General features: G+C 41.0%; 1 protein-coding gene across 1 annotated transcript; it reads right to left on the reverse strand.

Annotated features, from left to right (window-relative positions):
* Positions 1 to 31: 31 nt before the first annotated feature.
* tlcd3a (TLC domain containing 3A) lies at positions 32 to 27,869 on the reverse strand (the record flags this gene model as incomplete). The annotated part of the gene is made up of 5 exons (XM_079238003.1): positions 32 to 337; positions 6,168 to 6,263; positions 13,775 to 13,994; positions 17,973 to 18,059; positions 27,748 to 27,869. The coding sequence occupies 5 exons, from the start codon at positions 27,867 to 27,869 to the stop codon at positions 32 to 34; spliced, it is 831 nt and encodes a 276-aa protein (XP_079094129.1).

Here is a 27,869-nt window from a genome sequence, read left to right on the forward strand (position 1 = left end):
GCGGCTTGAGCGGGCAAACGTGAACTTGATATCAATCATCCTTAGAATTGTCAGTGACCGAGGCCGCGGGAGACGAGTCTGGCATACGGCTGCGCCGGTAAAGACGGAAGCCCTTTCGGCAAAGAAGGACGAACCAGTAGACCTGCGGCGCCAGGATGCACACGTTGCCCAGGTTGGCGATCAGCGGCAGGTGGAAGGGCACGCTGTAGAGTGGGATGCCGTAGTGGCGGCCGTACACCCAGTACATGTAGGGGAACAGGGCGATGCGGAACACGAAGAAGGTGAGTAGTACCATGCCGCCGTTGGCCTTGTGCAGCCAGCATTCCTGGAGGCTGAGCTGGTGGAGGAGACACAACACAAAAGAGGGGAGGGACAGAAAGAGGTTGTGGAGGATGAGAACATGTTATAGTCAATTATGTTTCCCTGTGTTTAATGTTCAGTTATCTCTTGGTTTATGTTAAAAACACATCAATTATAAATGTCCTCTTAATTTATTACAGACCTGCAAACTCATGAGGGGTGAAAAAGGTGACACCAGCTGGCGGGCGGAGGGGGGCGAGTCAGTGCCGAACACCATCACTCGTCCAGAAGCTGACAAACTATGATCATTATGGGTTTTATTTATTCTTTTGTCAATACCCAAGTGCACACACACACATTATTTATATTTATATTTATTTATATATATATATATATATATATATATATATATATATATATATATATATATATATATATACTTCGTTACTGTACTTAAGTCGTTTTTTGGGGTATCTGTACTCTACTATTTATATTTCTGTTTACTTTTACTTCACTACATTTTGCAAAGAAACCTCCGATACATTTCCCCTGAAACCTTCGTTACTCGCTACAAAAGAAAAAAGAAAAAAGAAAAAAAACACATCCGGGAATGTGATGGGAAACAGACTCCACCAAGCAGGTTTTGCGAATCACAATATTCTGCATTTTCCCTCTACATCCTCTAGTCCAGCGCTCCCAAACTTTATGCGCCACAGACCGGTTACGTGAAGACAATATTTTCACGGATCGGGTCCGACCTCAGGGAGAAGGGAGACAATGACACCTGACGTGTGTTCGTTATGTCCAGTCTACTCCAAACTAAACCTTTAGTCCAGTCTACTGCTTAACTTATAACGCGCTGCACAAAGACAGGATGTTGGGAATGGAGGCAGGTTTTCGTGCTTTTTTGGCGATCTCAGGATACTCTGCCTTGGTTTTAATCCAGAACACCAGCAGAGTTGAAACAGACTTAAGTTTCATTTGTAGAGTAACGTAACATCTTGACATGTGTCAAGAGGTTCCGTCTGAGGTTACCACAGACGGATGTATCCGGTCATTTTTCACAATAAAACCTCTTTCCTGCCTTGATTTTTTAACTTTAATTTAAATTGTTCATTCATTCTGAATGAGCATACTTGTTACAACTCCTTCATAGTGTCATATTGCTTTTTGGAGAATTATGATTGATGATAAGTTCATAATAGATGCAAAATATTATGTTGGACATAATATATATGGATGGATCACAGCCAACCCAGTTATTTTATCAACACAACTCCTGATCCTTTGCTTTTTTATTAAAAGCATGTACTTGTATTACTTTTAAGTACATTTTATGTCAGAAAAATACTTTTGATACTTAAGTACAGAAAATATCAGATACTTTAAGACTTTTACTCAAGTACGACTTTTGGGTACTTTATACACCACTGTGTGTGTGTGTGTATATATATATATATATATATATATATATATATATATATATATATATATATATATATATATATATATATATATATATGAAAGGCTACCTGGTTGATCCTGCCAGTAGCATATGCTTGTCTCAAAGATTAAGCCATGCAAGTCTAAGTACACACGGCCGGTACAGTGAAACTGCGAATGGCTCATTAAATCAGTATATTATTTATTTATATATATATATATATATATATATATATATATAACCTAAATGAGAAAAACCTAAATGGAGCAAATATTAACGTTATTTCGTCAACCTTTTTTCACAAATGTTCTAAAACACTGGCAATTAGGAAATGAGAAAAGCTGATTTAAATCAGCATTAAGAGGTAGACGATGCAAATGCGCCAATTTGGCAAATTGGCCTGAAATTGACGCTTTCGATGTACCGATTGAGCAAAGTACCAGCCTCTAAATTATGGTCACAAGTATCTGTACGATATCAACCCCGATGCTCACCATAATACGCAGATCACTGATGAATATGACCGACAGGATGCAAGTAATTAGGGTTGCAACAACGAATCGATAAAATCGATAAAAAATCGATTCTCAAAAGTGTTGGCAACGAATTTCATTATCGATTCGTTGTGTCGCGCGATTATTACGCCGGGCAATAAGTCGCGGAGAAGGAAAAAAAAAGAGCGCAGCAGAGCAACTGGCCGGCCAGCGTTTCTGAGATTGGAGTGAGACACGAGAAAAGCTGAGGTTGTGATGTTCTCAAAAATAGAAGATCTTTGACAAGTCGAGTCTTGGCCAATCAGCGTCTTCATGTTCCTCAAACTTGTTTTTAATGGAAGCTAGTCAGCTTGCTATCACGTTAGCTAACGTGTTTGGGTGTGTATTGTCGTTAAAGTGACGTTATGTTCCGTTACAGTTCAGTCTTGCTTGTAAAAAACCGTAACGTGATGAAACATGCCGTCACCCCCCGGTCTGGTTCAGTTCACGCTGTCACTCGTTAACGTTAAACCGGCACACCGGCGGATCTGGCTGCAGGTTTTTTTTTTTTTTTTTTCTCAAAGTAGAATGAAGCAAATCACGTCGTTGGGCTTAGCCAACAACGTGACGTCGTGGTCATAAGAGACCCAGAATGAAAGAGTTTAAGGAAGAAGACTCTCTATATGTAGCAGTACAGCTTCCCTCTGTCCCAGTATTTCATACATATTGATAAAGCAGGGTATGTAAATGCAGCCTCTGGAGGGATCAATTACAGTAAAAAAGGGCTCACATTTGGCAGATGTAAAGCATAGATGTGTATGTTTTTAGTGTTAGTCCATTTTATTGTTTTAATTAACAGCTCAGGGATGTTCAAGGAGCAACTTGTTTGTGCACTTTCTGAAGATGTTTTGCACTGTCACTTCTGTTTTTGAATAAAGGGTTAGAAATGAACGCTTTTTTGATAAAAACATTTTTTTATCCGATTCATCGATTAATCGAAAAAATAATCAACCGATTAATCGATTATCAAAATAATCGTTAGTTGCAGCCCTACAAGTAATCCACATTACATAAAAAGAATTCTGTAATGTCTGGTAGACTTTTAATTTGATTAAATTCTTTCAGTCATTAGCGGCCGCTGACTCAATCTTTCGAAATCGGTACTCCGTGTTGGCCGGGGCACGCCAGTAAGGGTTGTCAGGCTATCATCCGAAGCATCAGATGCCAGCAACCACAAAAACAGCTACAAACTAGTTGAGGGGACCGGTGCATAAGAAACAGTGGGTTTTAGCGTTTGGAACTTTTCTTCGCAAAAAAATTACATGCGAGAGCATGTAATTTTTTTTCTGGCCATTTTGAGAGTATAATGGAACCCACAAATGTGATGCTATGCATATGAAGGCCAGTTGTAAAGCTTCTCTCACCAGCATAACTGTTTTAAGTTGTGCTAACATAATTGTACAAGGGTTTTCAAATCATCCATTAGTCTTCTATGAGATGAGCAAACACAATGTACCATTAGAACACTGGAGTGATAGTTGCTGGAAATGGGCCTCTATACACCTGTACATGTAGATATTTCATTAAAAACCAGAAGTTTCCACCTAGAATAGTCATTAACCACATTAACAATGCATAGTGTATTACTGATTAATTTAATGCTATCTTCATTGAAAAAAACAGTGCTTTTCTTTGAAAAATAAGGAAATTTCTAAGTGACCCCAAACTTTTGAACGGTAGTGTGTGTGTATATATATTTTGTAGACTTAATACTTACAATATGCAATACTGCTGTACTATACTGAATATTGTTTTGCTACTACTACATTTCACTTCATAGTATTACACTTATATGCCATAATATGTATAATGCACCAGCCTTTTTATTTTATTTGACCATATTATGTCATACCACTTTACTTTGAGGAGACGTCACTGTTAGTCTAGAACACTGAATAATGTTTCCACCGGTAAACCTGAACACCTCTCTCTGTGTGACAGTGATTATAACCGCAAAACTCTATAGATTATAATTAACTGGAGGATACACTCTTTCCTACACGTAGATCTTAAACCCTTAAATATAAACAGTAGTCCGGCCACCCTACGGAAGAAACTCATTTCGTTTTTTTAATTAAAATAAAAGTTGGATAAAATCTCCACTTGTCCTCTCCTTATATGTAGTCAGGTGTCGGTAGGTAGAACTGCAGAGCCGCTGACTCGCCGCTCACCTGGCTGACGTCACACGCTGCCACGGACTCGCCGCTGCCTGTAATCTCACTCGCTGTCTCTCCCAACAACGTTAGCTAACGTGTTAGCTAGCTGACTAGCTTGTCATTAAAAAACTGGTGGGAGGGAAATGAAGCCGCTGTAGACATCTTAACGCTGATTGGCCAAGACTCAACACGTCAAAGATCTTCTATTGCTAAAATGATCACAACCTCAGTTTTTTTCCGTGTCCCACTCCAATCTCAGAAACGGCGGCCAGTCCCCCCCTCCCCCCTCCCAAAAACAAAAACTCTTCGGATCTACACAATTCACGTGGATGACATATTTTGATTTTAAAACGGCGAATTTTGCCGAAAGGTGACAAGTTTGCAGGTATGTTATTAATTCTCCCATCGTCCTCCTTCTCGCCGTCCACAACCGGGGCGAGGAGGTGTGGGTTGAGGCCTAAAGTCCACTCGGCCTAAATAGCTTCACTAACTGTTTCCGAAGAGTCCAAAAAGCTGGGTAAAGATGATCATGATCCCCAGAGGATGAACACCAGTAACTTTGGAGGTCATCTGACTCTTCATTTGCCACCAAATGAAGAGTTGTCTAACACCAGTAACACAATTTTTTAAAAAGTCATACAAAACAACAACAAAACATACGTGATATGTGATCTTCTTTTCATCTTTGATGTGAAAGAGTGTGGGAACCCCTGGTCTACACACCAGTGCCTCCTCTGCTGATCCAGTCCAAAGGAGCGTTTTTTTTAAAAGACAAAGGCGAGCAGTGAAGCTTCGCTTTGCTGTTTTTCCTCTGCTAACACCAGATGTCAGCAGAGGCCAGGCAGTCCACTGATTTCACTGGAAAACACAGCAAGGCTATTCTATTCTTAGATCACGACTTTACCAAAAACACGCAGCCGCCGGCTGTGCTTGTCAGCGTGCACGATGTAATGCCCGCTGTATGAGTGGAACAAATGAAGGCCTTAACTGCTGTTAATGGGTTATGAGGCAGAGAGAGTAAACACGGTCATGGCTCCTTAGCTGAATGCCGCTAACTGAAGTGTTTTTTTGTTTTATTGGTGAGCCGTGCACCTTAATTATTGATGGTACGGTGACAAGCTACATCCCAACTAAAATGGAGATACTCAGTTTTTTTTGATGATGCAAGACACTGCACATCACCTAAGCGTGAGGGATTTTCTCTTGCTTGGCCAGAGACATTGATTTTAGACAGCGCAGTTCATATCTTGGCGAGAGATGGTTTCAAATTTCACTTTTGCGGCCCTATAATTTGCGTTTATGGCTATAACTAAATCTGAGGTGACCGAAAATACACTTCTCAACTGCAGCGGAACACAGCCAGTAAGATAAGTTAGCTGGAAAGAAGAACATTAGGAGCTCACTTTATAGCAGACAAACACACTTTTAATGATATTTCTTATACTTTTACTTGTGCTTTCTTATTGCAGCTCCATGCATACCACTTCTGCTCGTAGAAAAATCCAACGCTGGAGGCCTGACGTGTGGTTCTGTTTGCTCAACTGGGATTATACAATTGCTGCTCTTTGGCTGAATGCTCGTTGACCTGTCTGACAAAGCAACGGTGGCCAATCTTCAAATGTTCACTCTACACTTTCTCAAAACCTTTGTTCTTTTTGGATAAAGGGACAGTATGAAGTACATGACAGGTGTATGACTTCCCAGTCTGTTGAATGCACATGCGAGCCGTCTCACCTGAATAAATATCTTCCCCAGGGAGACGAAGGGTGTGCTAAGCTCCGTTAGAAACAAGCAGCCGATGAAGAAATCCCCCTGCTCCCTTCTGCAGAACTGAGAAACAGACAAACAGAGCACACACAGAGTGAGAAAACAAACATGAGCATAGGAAAAATAAAATAAAAAATACACAGCTGACATTCAAGGATGATTTCTGGAACAGTGGGGAGAGGCTTCAAAAAAGGTGCATTATCGAGTTTTAAACACCTGTGTTTCTCAAGGTTGACTGACAGATTTGGACTGATAGTTACATATAGTATTCTGTATAATGTTTGTGTGCTATCTGTTGAGAGAGGATGTAAGGTCTGTCTGTCTGACATAGCAGGACAGATTGGACAGGATTTGGACAGCCTCTCTTCATTAATCAGTTGACAGCAGCACCTGAGGGACCTCACTGGAACAAAGCTAAAAACCAAAATGGCTCCGCTTGCCTCTGACTGCTGCCGTTCATTTGGGTATATACAGTATATTTCTGTAACAATTTCTAAACCGTGATCCAGGTAGTAGCGTGACATTCCGAACGCACATGAAATAAGTGTGTAAGCCAGGATGAAAATAGTTGAACTTCAACCCCTGGAGACCAGGTTTCTCATCCCGTCACCAACGAACAATCTATTGCTGAGTGTCCCAATTCAGGGGAGGGGTGCTTCTTAGACAGTCCAACAAGGTGGTGACCCCCGAGGGCCTGAAAGCCAGACTGAAACGGCTCCTCCTTTTCATTGGGAAAAGGACGCAATCTAGCCTCACAGAGAACTATAATGGCATGCACAATAAGGTTCCAGAGTAACTCAACCCTTATTTTCTCATGCTTTTGTGTCTATGTGTTCCAGTCCGGTACTGAGCAACAGCACGACAGCCATGTAATCAGTCTGTTCCTTATGTACATCCACAAAAGGTGCTTGTTTTTGCCTCCGACAGGGTCAGATTTTTTTTAAATCAACATCATGGAAAGCATCTTCGAGAAGAAGAAGACAATATGTTTCTTTTACCCTTCACTTGATCTGGTACTTAACCAAGTGTCGCTCAAGGAGATGTCTCATAAACAGTGAAAATAAAAACAGAAAATAGCTTTCTGTACTCCAACACAACAAACTTTTCCTGGCACTCCTCTCACAGAGATTATAACAAACAGACCGGATCAAACGAAAGGTAAAGAAGAAATGACCGAGACGGCCCTTTCACCGTAACAGGGAACAAGAATATTTTGCTCAAATGTTTTGTTATTATTTTGTTCTGTGGAGCCCAGCGCTTGACAGAAAGTTTGCATTTTGCTCAGTAAACCAGTTACAAAAATTGTTGTCTCTATTAGTCAGTTGTGGAAAAAAAGGGTTCAGGTAAAAAAAATAAAAACGTTACCCTTTAATTGTAAATGTCTATAAATTGAATTTGATAAAATATAGTTACTTGCAACATATTCAGGCTGATAAAAAGAGCCAACGTTTTGCTGGTTTAAGCTGGGATGACATCGGGATGACAGCGAGGAGGCTCGCCTGAGAGGCCGGTTCACAATAGAGAACTCCACTTCCTTCAAACACAGGCAAACGACGACGCCACGTCTCTTATGATTTAGGGGACTTTGGACTGCAACTTTGATCAACAACAGTCTCGACAAGTAGGTTGAGCTCCATGCTTGAAACTCTAAAAATAAACGTGAATATTTCGTGAATAAGACTGTCAAAAGTCACCCATGGTTTAGTGGTCTTCTTTCGCAAGACTGAAAGTACAAGTAATGTCCTGTACTCTACTCCACATACACAGAAGTACCGAGCATGTCTCAATCCTTAATTAAATTTAGGTGGATTAAATTTAAGAGCAACACCCGGAGTGAAATCCTTTACCGGATATTGGTCTGACAATCTCTGGGGTTTTCTTTTTACAATGCCACAAACCGCAAAAGGCAGATTCAGTCGGATTCTAACAGAACTTCAACATAGCAACAACAACAAAAAAGGTAGTGTGCGGCGAGCCGGAGCAGGAGGCAGTGATGTCCTGTGCATACGTAATGAATAAAGCTTTCTGTATAGTTAAAGGGGCCGTCCTAAAATAGGTGAGTCAGTCGAGATGGATAAAGAGACTCCAGACAAAAGATGAGCGCAGTCTGGTAGCCTAGCTTGCTGTGTGGCAACGATGAATAAAGCATGAGCGGCTCTCGACGTGGCCTTGCCATCTGCCCATGAAAGAATGATCGAGACCGCAGAGGGAAACTTTACACCGCGACTAACAAACTCAGAGGCTACCTCATCCCAGGCCCACCTGCTGTGGGTGTGCGTTACCTTTGTCTATTGCTGTCGGAGATGCTGCAAAAGGCAGCATTTGAACTTCACCCTACACATGTTTTATCCGTCAAATACAAATTTCAACCTTGCTTACACAGCTGAAAACACAAGGCCACGTAAGGCCTGTGAAAGGGCAGTTTTAGTCTTAGTCCCAGAATTGTAATGTGAGACAGCTAAAAACTGACCTGAGTCAATAATAGTAATACTTTTGATACTTTAAGCATATCTTGTTGTCCCGGGACCATCACATCGGGGTCCACAGAGGATGTCGTTTGTGTTCAGATTGTAAAGTCGTCCGAGGCAAATTTGTGGTTTTGGGCTGTACAAAATTTGATTGAAATTGTTAATACAATATTTTACTTTATTCAAGTGCAGTTTTAATAACATGTGCAATCACTTTGTTATAGAACTTTATTTGCATTGTTCTATCTCTGCAAAAAAAAACTAATATTTGGCAAAAAAAATACTTATTGTGGCTGCAAATAACCTGTTTTGCACTGAATATATTTTCAAGATAATAACAGTAACGTTCAACCTGTGCAAAACAAAATGAGTTCAGATGTGTGAGCCATCACGTTGTATCAGTATTAGTGGCTGCAGTGAGCTGCTTTCCTCTATAAATATTTTTTAAATGAGATGGTAGATTTGATACGGCCGCTCTTAATTCATGCTCAATGTTGAGCTTAGATGTATATTCTGTTTTGAGAGACGCAACAGCAGAAAAGCCGATCTAGGCCGGTAGGCTTTTAGCAAAACGCCAAGAATCGTTGAGTAGCACATGCAAGCGTAACCTGTTAACGGCGTAACGTAAACATTTCCACGAAAGTACAGGCATTTCTCGTTTTTATTAATGACGTTTTATGTCTGTGTTACTTTGTACTTTTATACTATGTAAAGTTATCATGCTCATGGAGAGAGTGGTCGTCCTGAAACCAGAAGGTAGCGGTTCATCCCTGTTCTCCATAGTTTCATGTTGAAGTGTCCTTGAGCAAAACACTGAAGCCCCAGAGCTTCACAGCAGCACACTGCTCCCTAATTACTAAGGATGGGTAAAATGCAGAGAATAATTTCAGAGAATAATTTCCCCATTGTGATATTAAAAAAGGATTACATAAATAAATTACAAAATATCTAGAATTTTTTTTAAATTTGAGATGCTGTTTTTTTTTAATATATATATATATATATATATATATATATATATATATATATATATAAATAAAAAAAACAGCATCACCTCCCCGCACCTCACAGTTTGAGAACCACTGACTTAAGTTAACAAGTTCCAAACGCTAAAACCCACTGTTTCTTATGCACCGGTCCCCTCAACTAGTTTGTAGCTGTTTTTGTGGTTGCTGGCATCTGATGCTTCGGATGATAGCCTGACAACCCTTACTGGCGTGCCCCGGCCAACACGGAGTACCGATTTCGAAAGATTGAGTCAGCGGCCGCTAATGACTGAAAGAATTTAATCAAATTAAAAGTCTACCAGACATTACAGAATTCTTTTTATGTAATGTGGATTACTTGTAGGGCTGCAACTAACGATTATTTTGATAATCGATTAATCGGTTGATTATTTTTTCGATTAATCGATGAATCGGATAAAAAAATGTTTTTATCAAAAAAGCGTTCATTTCTAACCCTTTATTCAAAAACAGAAGTGACAGTGCAAAACATCTTCAGAAAGTGCACAAACAAGTTGCTCCTTGAACATCCCTGAGCTGTTAATTAAAACAATAAAATGGACTAACACTAAAAACATACACATCTATGCTTTATATCTGCCAAATGTGAGCCCTTTTTTACTGTAATTGATCCCTCCAGAGGCTGCACTTACATACCCTGCTTTATCAATATGTATGAAATACTGGGACAGAGGGAAGCTGTACTGCTACATATAGAGTCTTCTTCCTTAAACTCTTTCATTCTGGGTCTCTTATGACCACGACGTCACGTTGTTGGCTAAGCCCAACGACGTGATTTGCTTCATTCTACTTTGAGAAAAAAAAAAAAAAAAAAACCTGCAGCCAGATCCGCCGGTGTGCCGGTTTAACGTTAACGAGTGACAGCGTGAACTGAACCAGACCGGGGGGTGACGGCATGTTTCATCACGTTACGGTTTTTTACAAGCAAGACTGAACTGTAATGGAACATAACGTAACTTTAACGACAATACACAACCAAACACGTTAGCTAACGTGATAGCAAGCTGACTAGCTTCCATTAAAAACAAGTTTGAGGAACATGAAGACGCTGATTGGCCAAGACTCGACTTGTCAAAGATCTTCTATTTTTGAGAACATCACAACCTCAGCTTTTCTCGTGTCTCACTCCAATCTCAGAAACGCTGGCCGGCCAGTTGCTCTGCTGCGCTCTTTTTTTTCCTTCTCCGCGACTTATTGCCCGGCGTAATAATCGCGCGACACAACGAATCGATAATGAAATTCGTTGCCAACACTTTTGAGAATCGATTTTTTATCGATTTTATCGATTCGTTGTTGCAACCCTAATTACTTGCATCCTGTCGGTCATATTCATCAGTGATCTGCGTATTATGGTGAGCATCGGGGTTGATATCGTACAGATACTTGTGACCATAATTTAGAGGCTGGTACTTTGCTCAATCGGTACATCGAAAGCGTCAATTTCAGGCCAATTTGCCAAATTGGCGCATTTGCATCGTCTACCTCTTAATGCTGATTTAAATCAGCTTTTCTCATTTCCTAATTGCCAGTGTTTTAGAACATTTGTGAAAAAAGGTTGACGAAATAACGTTAATATTTGCTCCATTTAGGTTTTTCCCAGTAGGCCAGGCTAGTGAGTGAGCATGCACAATACCTGGACCCTTAAACTGGCACATCTAAATGGAACCCAGCCATCATTTAAAATGTTAAAGCTATGCTTTTCCTACTCAAATTTTTCCAAATGTCTACTATAAAAAATAGTAGCTTGCTGCATTACTCGACCAGCTCATGTGTTGGGGGCATAAAGCTGACAGGTGAGGGAAAAAGAGGAGAATCAGAGGGAGAGGTGGTGAGTTTAGAGAAAAGAGATGGTGACTGCGGCTAGAGCTGAATAATGTAGGGTAATGTGATCTCATATTGACAGTGCAAACAAGAGGGCTGGGTTTCCACTGCACCTGGCCTGCTAACCTGGGTACCACTCGGAGAGGAGGGTGGCTGTGCTATGCGTTTCTGTAAACTCTTTGACATAAATACTCTGTCGGCCAGTTGAACTTTGTCAAGTGTGTGGGACGGTATTAATTGGCTTCTATTCTGGCCAACACTAAAATCCTCAGAAAATGGAGCACTATTATGAACTTCCTTGCATGCTTTACTGCTCAAACTGTGTTCAGTGAACTCAGGTTTAACAGTTCAGTAGGTTTATAGTGCACGTCAAAACCTGCACTATAAGTCATCATGGTCCACAGTACGTCTCCTTTTTTGTTTCCTGCGTCCACCTTTTTGCCCTAGCTGAACAACCGACTGTAGATTCATTCATTCAAATCACCTTTTCCGTGTTTGATTGAACATTGAGATCTTTGCCTGGCGTCCATTTGCCAATACAAGGCAAAAACAACCTGCATATTTCACTCTCACTTCCTGTCTATTCTTAATGGATCCGTCTCTCTGCAACACTTACAATTCAAGGATGTAAAAGAAAAAACATAACTATTGGTTGCTATTTGTTCAAGGCAAGTAATCAATAATTGGTACATTATAGTTATCTACCCTTTCCTGCCATTTACTACCTTGAAGCCAGCAGTTATTCCTTTGGACTGACCAAGTTGTACTTTCAATGGACCACACAGTAAATCAGTTAAGTACTCCACGTTACTGCATAAACCTGCCAACTTCATGGTTAGAATACTTCAGTCGTAGGATTTATTCATAAAAATGCTCATAAATGTAATCCATGATTAACCGTTCTAATGGGGATGACGGTGCGTGCTTTCTGACAATCTTCCCTCCCTCAAAAGGCATTCACAGTGTTGATGCAGATATGAAAAATAAGGTGTGAAGAATGAAAAAAAAAGAAAAAAAATGAAGGTTATATACAGGCTGTTTGCCAATCCAACAAGTACTTTGGTTCAGACGTATACAGAGCCCTTTAACCTCACCACAGCGTAATTTAATTTGAACCGTTTTAGTGTCACTTGACATTTCCAACCATTTTGCTGATGAGAATCATCTTATTCAGTTCAGACTCGAGTTCAGTAGTCATTTCGGTCGGTTGCTTTCTTTAAGGTCATTACAATACAAAAGGAGGCCTGTAAAAACCAAAGAATATATAAGCTACAAGCGGAGTCAAACTTTGTACACTAAATGTGAAGATGATCTTTACATGTATGCACTATACATGCCAGTATAGTGTGTATAAGTACGAAGAGCTAAGTGAAACCGGAGTCAAATTCCATGCATGTGTAAACTTACATGGCCATTAAAGCTGATTCTGATTCATAATAGATGCTTTCAGAACCAGTTGGGATTAGCATGTTGGCACACTAATGTACTTGAAAATGACTTGATTGGTAATCCATAACAGTGAACATCATGCCTATTTTATTGTTGCCACTTAACTAATCATTAGGAGATAATGTGGCTCAATTGATTTGAAAACAATGCACTACATTACTAATGACGGATTACTGGCAATGGACAGTACTGAGAGAACACATGACTTCTCACAACTCTCTTTGATGCAACGTATCATGTCATCAGCACCAGTAGGATTGTTTACTGCTCCACAAAGTAATAAAAAATGCTTGTCATGAAGGGGTTGAATATCATTGTGAGACTGCAGACATTAAAAGTGTCATTTTGTGTTGAATTAGGAGAAACCACTTGTAGTATTAGTTGTGTCGAGCTATTCTTGTTTGTTGAAAGTTTGTACATTTTGCCAATAAACCTAATTTTGCAATGGCCGTTCCATACTGAACTGTACACATTTTTAGAATTCTGACGGGTCGGACTCTCCTCAGTGCGAGAAGTCTACAACCCATCGGACCGGTCTTATATATATTTTTTTATATTGTGCACCCTTGAGATCAACGAGTTGTAGTAAACAGGCGGTAATCTGTGCTGCTAATCACTTTAGCACCAGCACTGCAGGACAGCGATTCCTACCAGCAGTCGCTGCAGCAAGATAGTGATCCACGACCAGTACTGCCTGCATTACATTCGGTTTGATCTTAATTATTGGCCTTGACTACTGACATCAAGACCTCATCAATGCCCCCTCAATCCCGCCGTAATTTTTCTCACCACCTCTCCCTCCCCTCCTCACCAGTGTGACGGGCAGCAGGATAGTGAGCAGGGCGATGTGGTGCAACACCAGCAGGAAGTCTCTGCGGATGAAGGTTTTTACGGTCTTCAGTGAATGTCGCTTGTAGTCCTCGTGCCCTTTAACGCGGAAACGGTGGTAGTGACTGAGGTACATGGCGAAGATGTCGTACGTCATGTAGGGCACACCGTACCAGATGATAAAGTAGGTGGCCAGCCAGTGCCTGAGGATGAAAAAAAACAAACAACTAATGCAAATATTCATCTGTACTCAATACTTAATTCATGCTTCCATCTCATGTTTTCCTATTTAAAAACACATTTGCCATGTTTGCAATAGCGGTAGATCCGTTGCACCAAATCTCAAACAATGATTTTATTTATATGTGATCAGAATCGTTTTGCACAACGTTAGCATGGCAAATACTGGTCATTGATAAGTTAATGATTCGGTAGTACTTGAGTACACTACACACACTAAATAACCTTTAGTATCAATAAAAGAAAACACACAGAAGCTAATTTATCGGCCTTGCCTCTCTCACATAAGCATACAAAGGCTTTAAGGCAGACTAAAGGGCCATTCACACCAGACGCGACTATTAAAAGCGAAGCCGCTTCAAAAACGCCTTGGCAAAAACGCGCCGACCAAAAAACAAAAAACTGCCCGGTGCGCCTGTGGAGCCGGTCTGTGTGCGCAACCGGGCGATAATCAACTGCGGGGCGGTAGCCGGGCGATCTTTAACAGGCGGTAGTTAAAGATCATATTAATGCCTCGTCGGAGTTCATACCACACGAAAACAGGAAGGAAGTGGTGAAGTAATAAAGCCCGCCTCTTGCTTCATCCGATTGGCTGCCCTGGCCGAGTGTGACATTGATGAGCTGTGCGACTCCGCGCAAGGCGCTTAAAGTTGAGAATATTTCAACTTTTAAGCGCGCCCAAAAAACGCTAGAAAAACGCGTCGCGCGGCAAATAAAAAGCGTGCATGAAAGGTGCACCGTACCATATGAAAACAATGGTTTTGCTAGTGACGCGTTTGAGAGTCACGTCTAGTGTGAACGGCCCCTTATGTTAGTACAGTATAATAAACGGCGTGGATGGCTGCAGCCCTCTAATGAGCACCGGTTACCGTGATGGTTAATTATGTGGACAGCACGGAGTAAAGCTGCAGGGCAGAGCTGAGCTACTGACCTCTGACTGGGCTTTTCAGCTCTTTAGGTCAGCAAATGGAGATTAAGAACAGTAAGGCACAACACATCACTCAGTGAGGAAAGGAGGGCTACATGAGTCAATTCTGTGGCACACATACATACATACATACATACATACATACATACATACATACATACATACATACATACACACGCCTAAAGTGCAAAACAAACCGAACAGATACCCAAGAACTGCGATACAAACCGAACCGCTTGTTAAACTGTTGCACCCCGCAACTAGATAGAGTCGCTTTGCAGCTTTAAAGCATATGTCATTTTTGGAAAGCGGTAAGATAGGTGTGTTCTTGTTTTTAAGTTAATCTATTTAAAAAAGGGACAATTCCAGTGTATTACAGCTTTTTTGTAGCCTTAGGCATCATTTCCATTGGTTAGAACAGGGGTGGGCAAACTTTTTGGCTCAGGGGCCACATTGAATAAAAAAAATTGACAGACGGGCCAGGCCAGTATCAGATGGATGGAGAGTGTTTGTGTGAACCGGTCACTTTTTCAAATTTGTTTTTGCTCTCTGGACATAAGAGACCTGCTGTTTCTACCATACATTCTTTCAAAAACTCTCCTTCAGAGAAAGGTTTGCTGGCTTTTGCTAATTTGAATGCTAGCAAAAAACTTGCCTTGGTGCTTGATTCTTGTATAGCAGTTTGGCGGAGAAAAATATTTTGCTGACTCTTTAAATTGGCTGCCAACCTCTTAGCAGTAGCCGCCCGTTCTGTCGTTGACTGTTGGCTAGCATAGTTAGCATGCTTGGCGGAAAAGTGGCGGCTAATATTGAATTCTTTGAATACTGCAATGGTTCCTTGGCAAATAAGACATACTGCCTCTGATCGTACTTCGGTGAAAAAATACTTAGCAGTCCACTCATTAAAGACTCTGCACTCACTGTCGACTTGTCTTTTCTTGGGTCCACTCATTGTGACAGAAGGGATCAATGCAGGAGGCTGGCAGGAGGCTGACAGACAGAACCCTATATGTCACATGACATGAGCGCGCAGGGTGGCGCAGTTCCGTGGGTCGAATGTGGTTAGTTATGTTAGTTATACTGAGGAAAAATACTCTGCATGCAGCTGTCAGTTCATTTTACAACTCTAAAACTGTTGTAGTACAAACCCTGTCTCCGGCGACAGAAAGTGACTCATATTACCGTAATTCTTCTAAAGTTAACGCTTTACGCCATAATTAAAAGAGATTCTGATCGCTAAGAAGTGGAGCTTTTCAGTGTTTTGCGGTATATTACGGTAATAAAAAAAATAAAAAAGTGTCGCCCTTGTCTGTGGGATCAGTGGGGGAGGGGTGGAATTGACCAGCGCAGCACAGCAAGTGTTGTGTGTCGCTCTAGTTCAGCAGAACACGGCAGGCAGCGGTCCGCACGGCGCGTACAAACTGCTGTAACGCCTCTCTGTTCCCGACTTGATTTTCCCAAAGCACGATGACCACAACAGACCAGCGTTGATGTTTCTTCATGCTTATTTATTGCACAGCGCCCTTTTAGGCTTTTTGTGTGTGTGTTCTTTTGCAGCAGAGCCGTGTGCGCAGCAGAAGGCATTACAGCGGTCTTTCTGCTGCAGCAGAACTAAATAAATAAGCATGAAGAAACATCAACGCTGGTCTGTTGTGGTCATCGTGCTTCGGGAAGCTGAATTTGGGAACGGAGAAGCGCTACAGCGGTCTTTACTATAACTTTTTTTTTTTTTTAATGTTATAATAATTATAATACTCGGCTGGCCGGATTAAAATGCCCCGTGGGCCAGATCCAGCCTGCGGGCCGTAGTTTGCCCACCTCTGGGTTAGAATGACAATGTACTGTTCGGAAACGTGGCAACGTAGCAAAAGTGGAGCCAGCGGGGCAAGCAACAATCAAACAGGTTTCAAAACACACCCAACAGTTGAGCTGCATTATCTCAACCACTTTATTTGGAGGTAAAAGCAAAAGTGGTGGCTACGGTTCGACCGATAACTGATGATGGCCAAAAATGGGCAAAAGAAGGGTCCCCAAGTTGTTCTAAACAACGAAATGAACTACAATAAAGAATTTTTGCAACTTTTTGTGAAACTGGGTACTCTTTTCATTTAGCTGTTCAGTGATGAGAACATGGATACAAAACCATTCTTGTGTTACCATGGGATAGAATATGCTCCACATCGACAGTCAACATATGGACATGGACCCCTAATTATTCAGCCGTTTAAACGCCAACCTCAGTATTGGATGATTTTCCACTGCAAAACCTTGCAAAAAGTTACTGCAACAGAGGCAATGAAGGCTAAATAAAGTGACAGATTGTGATAGAGCATTAGAGTATTCATGGGGTCTGACTCTGGAGCATGTGTCCCATAAGCTCCAGGCCGTGTGCACGTCACAGGACAGCCGAACTGAGCAGCGCTGTGGAGGAATTAAACCCTGTGGGTGAAGGGGAGGGGCAGTGGAGATTAGCAGCCTGAAACTGGGCCTGCCAGCGTCAGGCCGTTCACTTGGTAGGATTATTACGCTAGTGGTAGCTTAGCCTCACACTCTGCCAAAAATGCGCCGGGAGGCTAACGCTGTGCTAACTTGCTACCAGGGTGCAGATGTGAAGGTAGAGCTCGGATAAAAAAAAAAAAAAAAAAAAAAAAAAAAAAAAAAAAAAGGAAATTGAAAAGGCTGTAGAGGCTAAAAACATATTTTTGTGGAAATAAAAATAAAGTTGCCTTTGTTTTGCCAGACTTTATATGACATCGCAATGGCTCAAAAGCACTTAGGAACCACTGCGCTGCAACTTCTCCGTGGGTCAACCCAGTCCCATGGGGTAAAGCCTACGACGTCTCTACGACAAGATGCAGGACAGTCGCATCTGAAGCATGTCAAGATGAAAGATAGCAAACTCTAGTACAGATATAGCACAGCGGTACTATTCCTAGAACTTTTTTAGCCCAATCAACCACTCGCCCTATCCCAAAACATCAAATCATTTAGCAAAGGGGACTAAAGACTTCACCTGTCGTTGATGACGCTCTCCCGGCATGATGACACAACGATGACTCCTACAGTGGTCGCCATGAGAGCATGGAGGGAGGACACCAGTCTGAGAAAGAGACAAAAAAAACACGAGACAATACATTCATGGACAGTTATTAATCACACTCTACAGCAGCAAATATAACATGACGGTATTTATGTTTTAAGCCATGATAGCATGGCAAGTGGACCTAATCACCATGATGTCACCCACTGGTTTGGTCTGTTTTAAAGCCTCGAGTTCAGTGTTTTTTTGTCCATTACATCTTGATTTTTTGCAACCAGAAGCAACACATGAGGGTTGAGCAAAGGACAACCGACATCTGAACAGGAAGAGTAAAGTAAGAGTTTAAAATTCTAAAACAATAACAGACACCAGACCGGAGAACGCTGTGGTAGCAACCTGTCAATCACAAAAGCAGCCCCGCCCATAAAGCACACCCTGCTCAACTGTCTCCTTTACTCTTCATGAGACCATGATTCACAAAATGAGCATCATGCCATGTTGAAGAAGACTTTAACCTGGCGATCCCGACACTGAACTCATGTTCACAGTGTTCGCTGAGGTAATAAATACAGTGAGAAGTTGGGTCGTTTTCTCATCGACTTCTATACAATCTGAATTATTTTTGCAACAGGAGGAGTCGCTTCCTACTGCCTATTAATAAGAATGCACGAGTAAGGCGCTTCCCGTGTTGGCTTCACTTTTCAGGACTGGAGGTTGCTGCCTGGTTGAAACCCGATGAATCTGAGTCAAGTTTAGAAAAAGTGTCCCTTCAGGTGAACAGCATAAGCAGTCAGACCTACAAGTTGGGTGTAACATCATGGGATTAGTAGTGCTTGGCCTCAACTTTCCTCGTCTATAAACAGACCTGTGACATAGGAGAACTTGGTACATCTTTATTTGAAGTGTCACCGTGTGAGGTGGCGCAAGGCACACACACTCAGAGGCACCGGCCTCAAAAGTATACTCACACGCCGTGAACTTGTGTTCAAACAGTAACTTCTACATTAAGAGAAACCCCTATCCCCACCCCCGTAGTGTTCTGTGAAAAAAAATTAAAAATACATTCTGGCCATCTCAAAAACAGGACGTTGGGTTATATCACCAATTTGTTCAAACTATGAATGGCCGCTTTTGCTCTCTCCCTGGCTGTTCTCCAACTTGGCAGCACTGACAGTAAGCTGCTTTGAAATCAGAAAACATGTAATTCATTCCCCAACACTCACTGCAGCCATAATGGACAGTCAACCCTTTAACACAGCACTGTTTAACTGTTTCAGCTTTTACTGCACTTTATGTCGGGGGTTTCTGCTCAGCACCTACTCATCACCACCTACGCCGGTGACTGGAGACAAACACAGGTTACCTGGGGAGATCGCATCTGGTCGGGCACAGTCACTCAGTTATGGCTTTTTTTTTAGAGACTTTTTTTAATTTAAACCTTTTTCTTGTGGTTTGCAGGGCTTATTTAGTGTTGATACTATATTTGGACCATTCAAAACTAATTTGAGGTCAGGTCTGTCAATTTCTTTTATCACCAAAATGAATTGTCAGGACTGTATACGTTTATATTCATGCACACAGTGATCAGATGAAGTCCAATAGTTTGATTTAACATTCTATTTTGGGCACTCCACAATCCCTCTTATAGTACACTTAATTGTTCACCGTGTGATCTCATAATGTCACAGATTGCCATGAAATTCACAGAGAAGTATCATGCTCCCAAAGGGATAAACCCCTTTGATTCCACACTTAAGGACACATTTTACAGTTACAGTGTGAGGATGTGAAATCAGTATAATTTTCTCATGTGATCAAAAGGTGTTGGCTCGAGCAGGTATCTTTATTTTTCTAAAATAATTTAAGATAAAGATCTAAAGATTAATAAGGGGCCGTAAGGGAGTCGGACCCGATCCCAGGAGACCCATTCAGTTCCAAAATACTGATCACCAAAACAAACTACCTAGAAAACACCAACACTGGTGATGATGCTCTGTCAATTAACAAGCATCTGAAATCAAAAAGAGCGGCGGCCCATTCAGTTAATTTTTCCTGCACTTTATAGATCACGTGATCAGAGCTGATGGCAGATCCCCATGGATCCACTGACTCTAGGCCTGTCAACAAATAGTTTGATGTATGTACGAATTGTAAAAATAAAAGAAAAAGGCAGCACTATCGCAGCTGTTTATCTCACCTGCATTGAATGCACCGCCAAAAAGGAGTTAAACAACGTCACTTACAAGCCCTTACAAATTAATTGTAAGGGCTTGGTCAAGCTGCACGAGAAATAATTAAAACAAACAAACTTGATGATTGCAGAGATACCGTATCATGTAAATAAACCACACATCTATGAGCTGTGCGCCTGAGATGCTGGAGATGTAACGGCATAAAAAGGTGGGTTTCCTATTGTGATATTCACTGGAAATGGGCTAACAGCAAGCCCGGAAACTTTCAGGCAATCTCCCTCCAGCCAGCCACCACCGTATCTAGCTTTTTGTAGTGAAATGAGGGGAGTATCGTAAAGATAACTCCTCATTTCAACTTCACAAATCAGCAGTTTCTCATCCGTTGTGGCTCTTTCAACGTGAGGAACAGGAATACATAGATGAGGTCCGTCTGACAAAAGTTCAGCTCAAGACGGCAATCGTGGCGAGGACACACAGTCATGGACATACTGCACAAATAGTTTGAACACATGTATTTTTTTTTTAGAACGAATACTCTTTTTTGCACAATTTTGACTGAGATCTGATTAGAGTGAATATCATTCGGACCCAGCCCGACTCGGGTCTCAGGTCAAGCCTCAATTGTTAGAGGACCTGTGAAATCCCTCTGCGCAAGGAAAAGATTTAGACTTTTAGTCCTGCCGTTAAGTATTGACCAGTTTTACAAGGCCAATAAAGGGGGCTTTTCTTTCTCTTCTTTAACAAGTAAATTGTGTGTTGCAAACGGCGAGATTGAGAAAACAAAGGGTGCATTTGTGTTTCCTGCTTGAACCTGCTGTCACCTCGCACCAATCTCCATGGGAATGCGGCCATGACACCGGCAAGGCAACAAAGGCCACGTGACCGGCAACTATAAAACCAAAGCCCGGGATGGAAATGACTAACTGGACTCCACACACACACACACAGCTGCCTTCAAGGGCTGTACGGTCGCATACTCGATCACAAGACCCAGATTTTACACAACTCATTCATTGTGTGTCCGCCAATAACCCCCCACACTCTCCGCTGATAAAAGCTGGAGGTTGACGGGGTGAGTAGCGTGGAGAGGGCAAAAAGGGGATGAATGTTATGCTGCCTTCTTTGGCAATGTTGTCGTTTCCTCCCCACTGTGTCGGGCTGGTGACAAACCCGGCTTCTTTTTCACTTACAACCCCAAATCTTACATCCGACAGTTCCGTTCCACACGGACAACTTGGTCTTTTATGTTCTGTCACACGCTCAGTGTCTGACAGTCATGAGTGGTGCTTTTTAGCTCCTCCAGTAAATGGGCTACGTAATCTGTAGTTGCATTGGTGCTGCAGCAGAGCGAAAGGAAAAAGCCACAGCAGAGGGGGAAAAAACAGGAAAGAAAAAAAGTAAATGGGGTGCATTTCACAGGAAGTAGGAACCCCGTCTCTGGATGCAGCTACAGCCCTCGCTGCATTGTTCCTTAACCACTTCGGTAGGATTACATAAAGACGTCAGTCAAACAATCAACAGAACGTTATCTGGATATGTGTGCTAGTCGCTAACCGATTTCACAATATTCTGTCATTTTATGTATTACGGGTTACCAAAATCAATAGATCAAACTGTCCTTAACTATGGCCTATAGTTGGTGGCCATCATAACGCAAACTAAAGGAAAGAAAAGGGAAAACAAATATTTCAAAAAGGGTATATATTCTTTTAAAGTTATTAAAAGACGGTTTCTTCATGTGACTTACTTACTACCCCATTAGCCTATATAATGTTTATTAAACTTTTCCTAATAATCGGTTGATTATTTTTTCGATTAATAGATGAATTGGATAAAAAAAATTAAAAAAAATAAAAAAAAAAAATCATTAATTTCCAACCCTTTATTCAAAAACAGAACTGACAGTGTTCAGAAAGCACAACAGGTTGCTCCTTGAACATCCCTGAGCTGTTAATTAAAAAAATAAAATAAAAATGGACTAACACTAAAAACATACACATGTATGCTTTAAATCTGCCAAATGTGAGCCCTTTTTACTGTAATTGATCCCTCCAGAGGCTGCATTTAGCATACCCTGCTTTATCAATATGTATGAAATACTGGGACAGAGGGAAGCTGTACTGCCTCTCTCACATCTGTTTGGACCTCCACCTGCCTTAAACTCTTTCATTCACATCATCTGATAAATATCTGGGTCTCTTATGACCACGACATCACGTTGTTGGCTAAGCCCAACTACGTGATTTGCTTCATTCTACTTTGAGTAAAAAAATAAAAACCTGCAGCCAGATCCGCCGGGTTACGGCATGTTTCATCATGTTACGTTTTTTTACAAGCAAGACTGAACTGTAATGGAACATAACGGAACTTTAACAACAATACACAAACACGTTAGCTAACGTGATAGCAAGCTGACTAGCTTCCATTAAAAACAAGTTTGAGGGAAATTAAGAGCTTGAGACATCTTAACTCGGATTGGCCAAGACTTGACACGTCAAAGATGTCCTATTTTTGCGAAGATCACGATCTAAACTTTTCTCAGTGTCTCACTCCAATCTCAGACACGCTGGCAGGCCAGGTCTGTCATTGTGACATGAAACAGCAGCGTTTCAATTAAAAAGTAATCAAAGAATAAGAGCGGAGAAGGGACTAATAAATAGCCAATCAGGGGCCAGTAGTTGTCAAGCTGTTATCAAGCAGTCGGCTGTTCGCTGGAACAGAGTAATAATTGATTGGTTAGCAAAAATGAATATGTAAGAACTGTTTTTGGTATTCTGAATGGCTGATCTTTTTTGTAGAAATCCTAAATTGAGTCACAATTTTGGTCTGTAGGCTGGCAATTGCAATCAAGACACACGAGAGAAACTGTAAATTGAGTCACTTCCTGTTTTGCCACCGTTACAAGTGGGGTTTGTTTTGATGGTGATGGGGAGAGGTTGAAGAGCCTTGCCAACTGTAAATGAGGAGTGGTTTGGGAAAGGTTATGCCTTCAGCAGAATTCCTAATGGATTCACCGCAATTGTATTCCATTTTCATCCCAAGGTAATGTAATGGATATCAACTTTGAGATGATAATGCAGAGAAATGCCAAGCTCGACCTGAACTAATGAAGTACAAATCTCCCTTTCTCCAACTGGATTACTTAAATGAAAGGACAATTGGGTTAAGGCATGAGGTAAGCTTCCAAGAAGTGATGTTACTGTATGAGGACTGAGTGCAGTGTTGCAGTGAATTTGGAGTTAGTTAGATGTGGTGAACATGCAACGTTAAGTGCTACCCTTCGGCCTCTAATATGTCGGCTGATTGGGTGCTTCAAGGTTGCTGTCAAGGATGTGGTTGACATTCCTATTGGCTTGATTTGCCTGGGCTTCACTGTTAATGGAGACGTCGCTGGCCTGCCAGTTTTGTCTTGAGATATTGTGAAATGGGAATTAGGAGTGAAGATGAGCACATCTCCTTGTTGTCAACGTGTATGTTTACTTTACTAAAGCTTACCTTTAAGCCAAGTTAGCATGGCTAACATTGTTTGCATGTTATACCTTATCTGCTTAGGCAACAGATCCATACTGGCGAGAGCTAGCAATCAGCATTAACTTTGAACTCGGCTAGTCTGTTACTTGGTAACGAAACCAAAATAGGTAACCTACGTGAATCGTGTAGATCCGAAGAGTTTTTGTTTTTGGGAGAGGGGGGGGGGTCAACTGTCCGCCGTTTCTGAGATTGGAGTGGGACACGGAAGCTAACGTTGTTGGCGAGACAGCGAGTGAAATTACTGGCAGCGGAGAGTCCGTGGCAGCGTGTGACGTCAGACAAGTGGAGATTTTATCCAACTTTTATTTTAATAAAAAAAACGAAATGAGTTTCCTCCATAGGGTGGCCGGGCTACTGTTTATATTTAAGGGCAAAACAATATTCAGGATAGTATAGTAGTATTGCATATTGTAAGTATTAAGTCTACAATATATATATATATATATATATATATATATATATATATATATATATATATATATATATATATATATATATATATATATATATATATATATATATATATATATATATATATATACATACACATATATACATACACACACACACTACCGTTCCAAAGTTTGAGGTCACTTAGAATTTGGGGTCACTTAGAATATTTTTCAAAGAAAAGCACTGTTTTTTTTTTCAATAAAGATGACATTAAATTAATCAATAATACACTATACATTGTTAATGTGGTAAATGACTATTCTAGATGGAAACGTCTGGTTTTTAATGAAATATCTACATCGGTGTATAGAGGCCCATTTCCAGCAACTATCACTCCAGTGTTTTAATGGTACATTGTGTTTGCTAATGGTATAGAAGACTAATGGATGATTAGAAAACCCTTGTGCAATTATGTTAGCACAACTTAAAACAGTTATGTTGGTGAGAGAAGCTTTACAACTGGCCTTCATATGCATAGCATCACATTTGTGGGTTCCATTATACTCTCAAAATGGCCAGAAAAAGAGAACGTTCAGCTCTCCCCAGGTTGGCAAAAAAAGCATCTCAAAATGCATCAGATTGATGCTTTAAAATATGGAATATTTAAATTTTTCTTACGGGGGAACATGCCCCCGGACCCCCCTAGAGGGGTAATATCCTTCTCACCTTTTTCACCCCTGACCCGTTTTCATGCCTGGACATTACCATTGCTGACACTCATTACCCACTTCTCCCAGACACACTGGGTACTGGAGTGGCAGACGTACAGTACATAGTACAGCTTAGGTTGCCGATAGTTTGAGATTACTAGAAAGTTAATAACCAACTCTTTTTGGGGCAACATTCTTAGCTTCTATTAAGGATTTCAAAAGAAGCTTTGAATGATTGTTGGCATTATGTGTAAGGTCATGATACAAAAGATGTGCAAACATTTACATAATATAAATGCTTATTTGAATTTATGATGTTGTTAGATTGCTGCTAGACCGCACCGTTACTACAGACGCGTGCCTCCCTTTGAGTGAAAAAAGTCAGTTGACCACAATTAAAATGTTTTTGAACGGCTTAAGCCCAACAAATATGGATTGAAGCAAAAATATTTAATTAGATAAAAAAACTTGAATGAATTGCAGAAATGATAACATTATCTTTTTCAAAAGTCTATTGAACTTGACAAGGCACTAGTTATTGGAAATGGTTGGATCACACAAGTCTTAAACAAACTTAAGCCGTCTCTTCCTACAAATAGTATAATACTAATATTAGTGTGGCCTTGTTGTTATCTGCAAATGTTCAGGAAAAAGAGGGTTAGACGCAATGAACAGGCATGCAAGTAAAAGCTGATTTAAAATTTGAAAGTCAATTTTCAGAATGAAGCTTTGAACTATTGGGGCATTTGATCATTTCATTGTTTTCCAATGTTACCGAGTTCCTTTTTCTATACGTTCTCATATGTGTTTCTATTTCATCCGATAGTAAACTTCAGATAAAAGCAAAAACACTTTTAACAGACTGCCTACAATACAAACTGGAGATGTGGAGTTTAAAAGACATGGTCACATGCATAGAGAGTTGCATGGGGGACGCTATCACGGGGGAATTGTAGCATCCATTGTTTTAGGAGCTTGACCCATTCTCTGCATTTTTTGGGGGCTTTTCTGATTTGATTGTGACCATTCTTCTTTTAATCAGTCTCTCACAAGTGTTGTGGAACATCCGGATTCCTTTTAACTCGCCAAACAAATATTATGCACTTTCACTTCTGAGCTAAATTGCATCGTAGTAAAACAAAGTGATTAATTGGACATCTCACAGTTAAGCCTAATTTATGGTTCTCCGTCAGGTCGACGCAGACCCCTACGCCGTAGCCTGACGTGTACCTCCAAAAAAATCCTAACTACGCATCGCGTTGACGCGGACCGCAAGCGCTGTGATTGGTCCGCTCAGAACGTAATTTCCGGCAGTTGCTTATTCCCAGCCCCGACCGGTTTAGTGGTCGTACAGACCACCTCCGCAAACGTCTTCTCTGTCGCCTGCGCTTCAACATTTGCAATATAAGCATTTGCTCTTCAATATTGATGAGCTCCGACTCCAAATGCAGCCACTCCAACTTGGTCGCCATTGTTTACTGTGACCGGAATTCGGCTATAACCCCTGAAACCACACAGCCACACACCCCTGGCGGCATGGCGGTTAATTGCAGAGCAACGCGGTCCCTCGACGCAGAACTTCGAATGCTCAACGACGCCGTCACGTCGACGGCGTAGGTACGGCGTCGACCTGACGAAGAATCATAAACTAGGCTTTAGGTAGATGTTTTCATTACCTCACCGACTACAGTAACCTGATTTGTGACTTTGAACACTATACATTACATTGCGTACGTGAATTCCAAGTCACAGTGAACCGTCATGTGCTGCCCGTTATGTTTTACCACATGCATTTAATTAAAAAGGTAGAGCACACACATATTTAACACTATTAGATTTGCACAAAAGGCACAAGAACCACACAGGGACATAAACACTAAGAAGAAGCCACATAATAGTTTAGTACACATGAACTCTACTGAAACTGTTCCACTATAATCAAAGAGACGAGCGTGATCCAGGCTTGGGACCTTGGCAGAGCAGATACAGTCGCCTTTAGAGACGGGTTAAGTCGCAAACAAGCAGCGAAATATCCCCTGAGGCATGTAGGAACATTTTCCGTTAGCTGAGCGTTAGTAAATTAGTAGAAGCATTATTCAGGAGTAAGGTTCAGTGTTTTCCAGCGCATAGCTAACTCAGCATTCGACCCTGACCGGAGCTCAGAGGATTAGCAAGAGTGACAGCGTACAAATGAGCATTGAACTGAGCTGTGCACATGTGAGCAAGTCACACTGACCCACACACGCATACACAAACAGTGTTAATTATCATAATTTTGCCTATATCCGTGCCAGGTGATCTAAAAGTTACTGAAGAGGCTGCAGATTTAAAATAATAAAATAAAATCACGTGTTTGTTCATATAATTTATAAGAACACATGGATCAAGCTGGGGTTTGTTCACATGTAACACAATGTGTCACTTCTCATTGGGACCAGTTACAAAGCCCCTGAGGGATGCTAGGTTTTTAATGATGTCCCAGACTTCTTTTTATTGCATGAGAGTCACCATCAAACCATTGCATGTTATATTATATATTATATTTATATTATTATATTTTATATTATTTGTTATATGTGATATTTGCAAAATCATCCTTGTAAAGATTATTTTTGGGAGGGATTACTGTGCCAATTTAGCACAAAAAGCAATAACGTTTGAGAACAAACTAAAACAGGAAATTTAATTTGCACAAAATGTACACATGCTGGTGATTCGACAGACGTAACAGTAATCGTAAAAATACCAACGTTACATTAAATAATATAACAAGATTAGCTAGCTAACTGAATGGGAAGAGGAGAAGGGGACGTTACTAGCTACAAGCCACCAAACAAGGTCAAATGCTATACATTAGCTCACAGTGTTCGGTCATATTTGGACAGGAAATGTTGCATAAAATTATGAATTTATCTGGTTTACCTCTCGCTGACCAGCACCACGTCGGCATCGCTCCAGTGTTTGAACACACACGGCAGGATTTTCCTAAAGGCGAAGAAGAGACCGGGGAAAACTACGGCGCCACAAGCTAAAACTTGCAACAT

Source organism: Taurulus bubalis, assembly GCF_910589615.1.
Source record: "Taurulus bubalis genome assembly, chromosome: 2".
NCBI lineage: Eukaryota > Metazoa > Chordata > Actinopteri > Perciformes > Cottidae > Taurulus > Taurulus bubalis.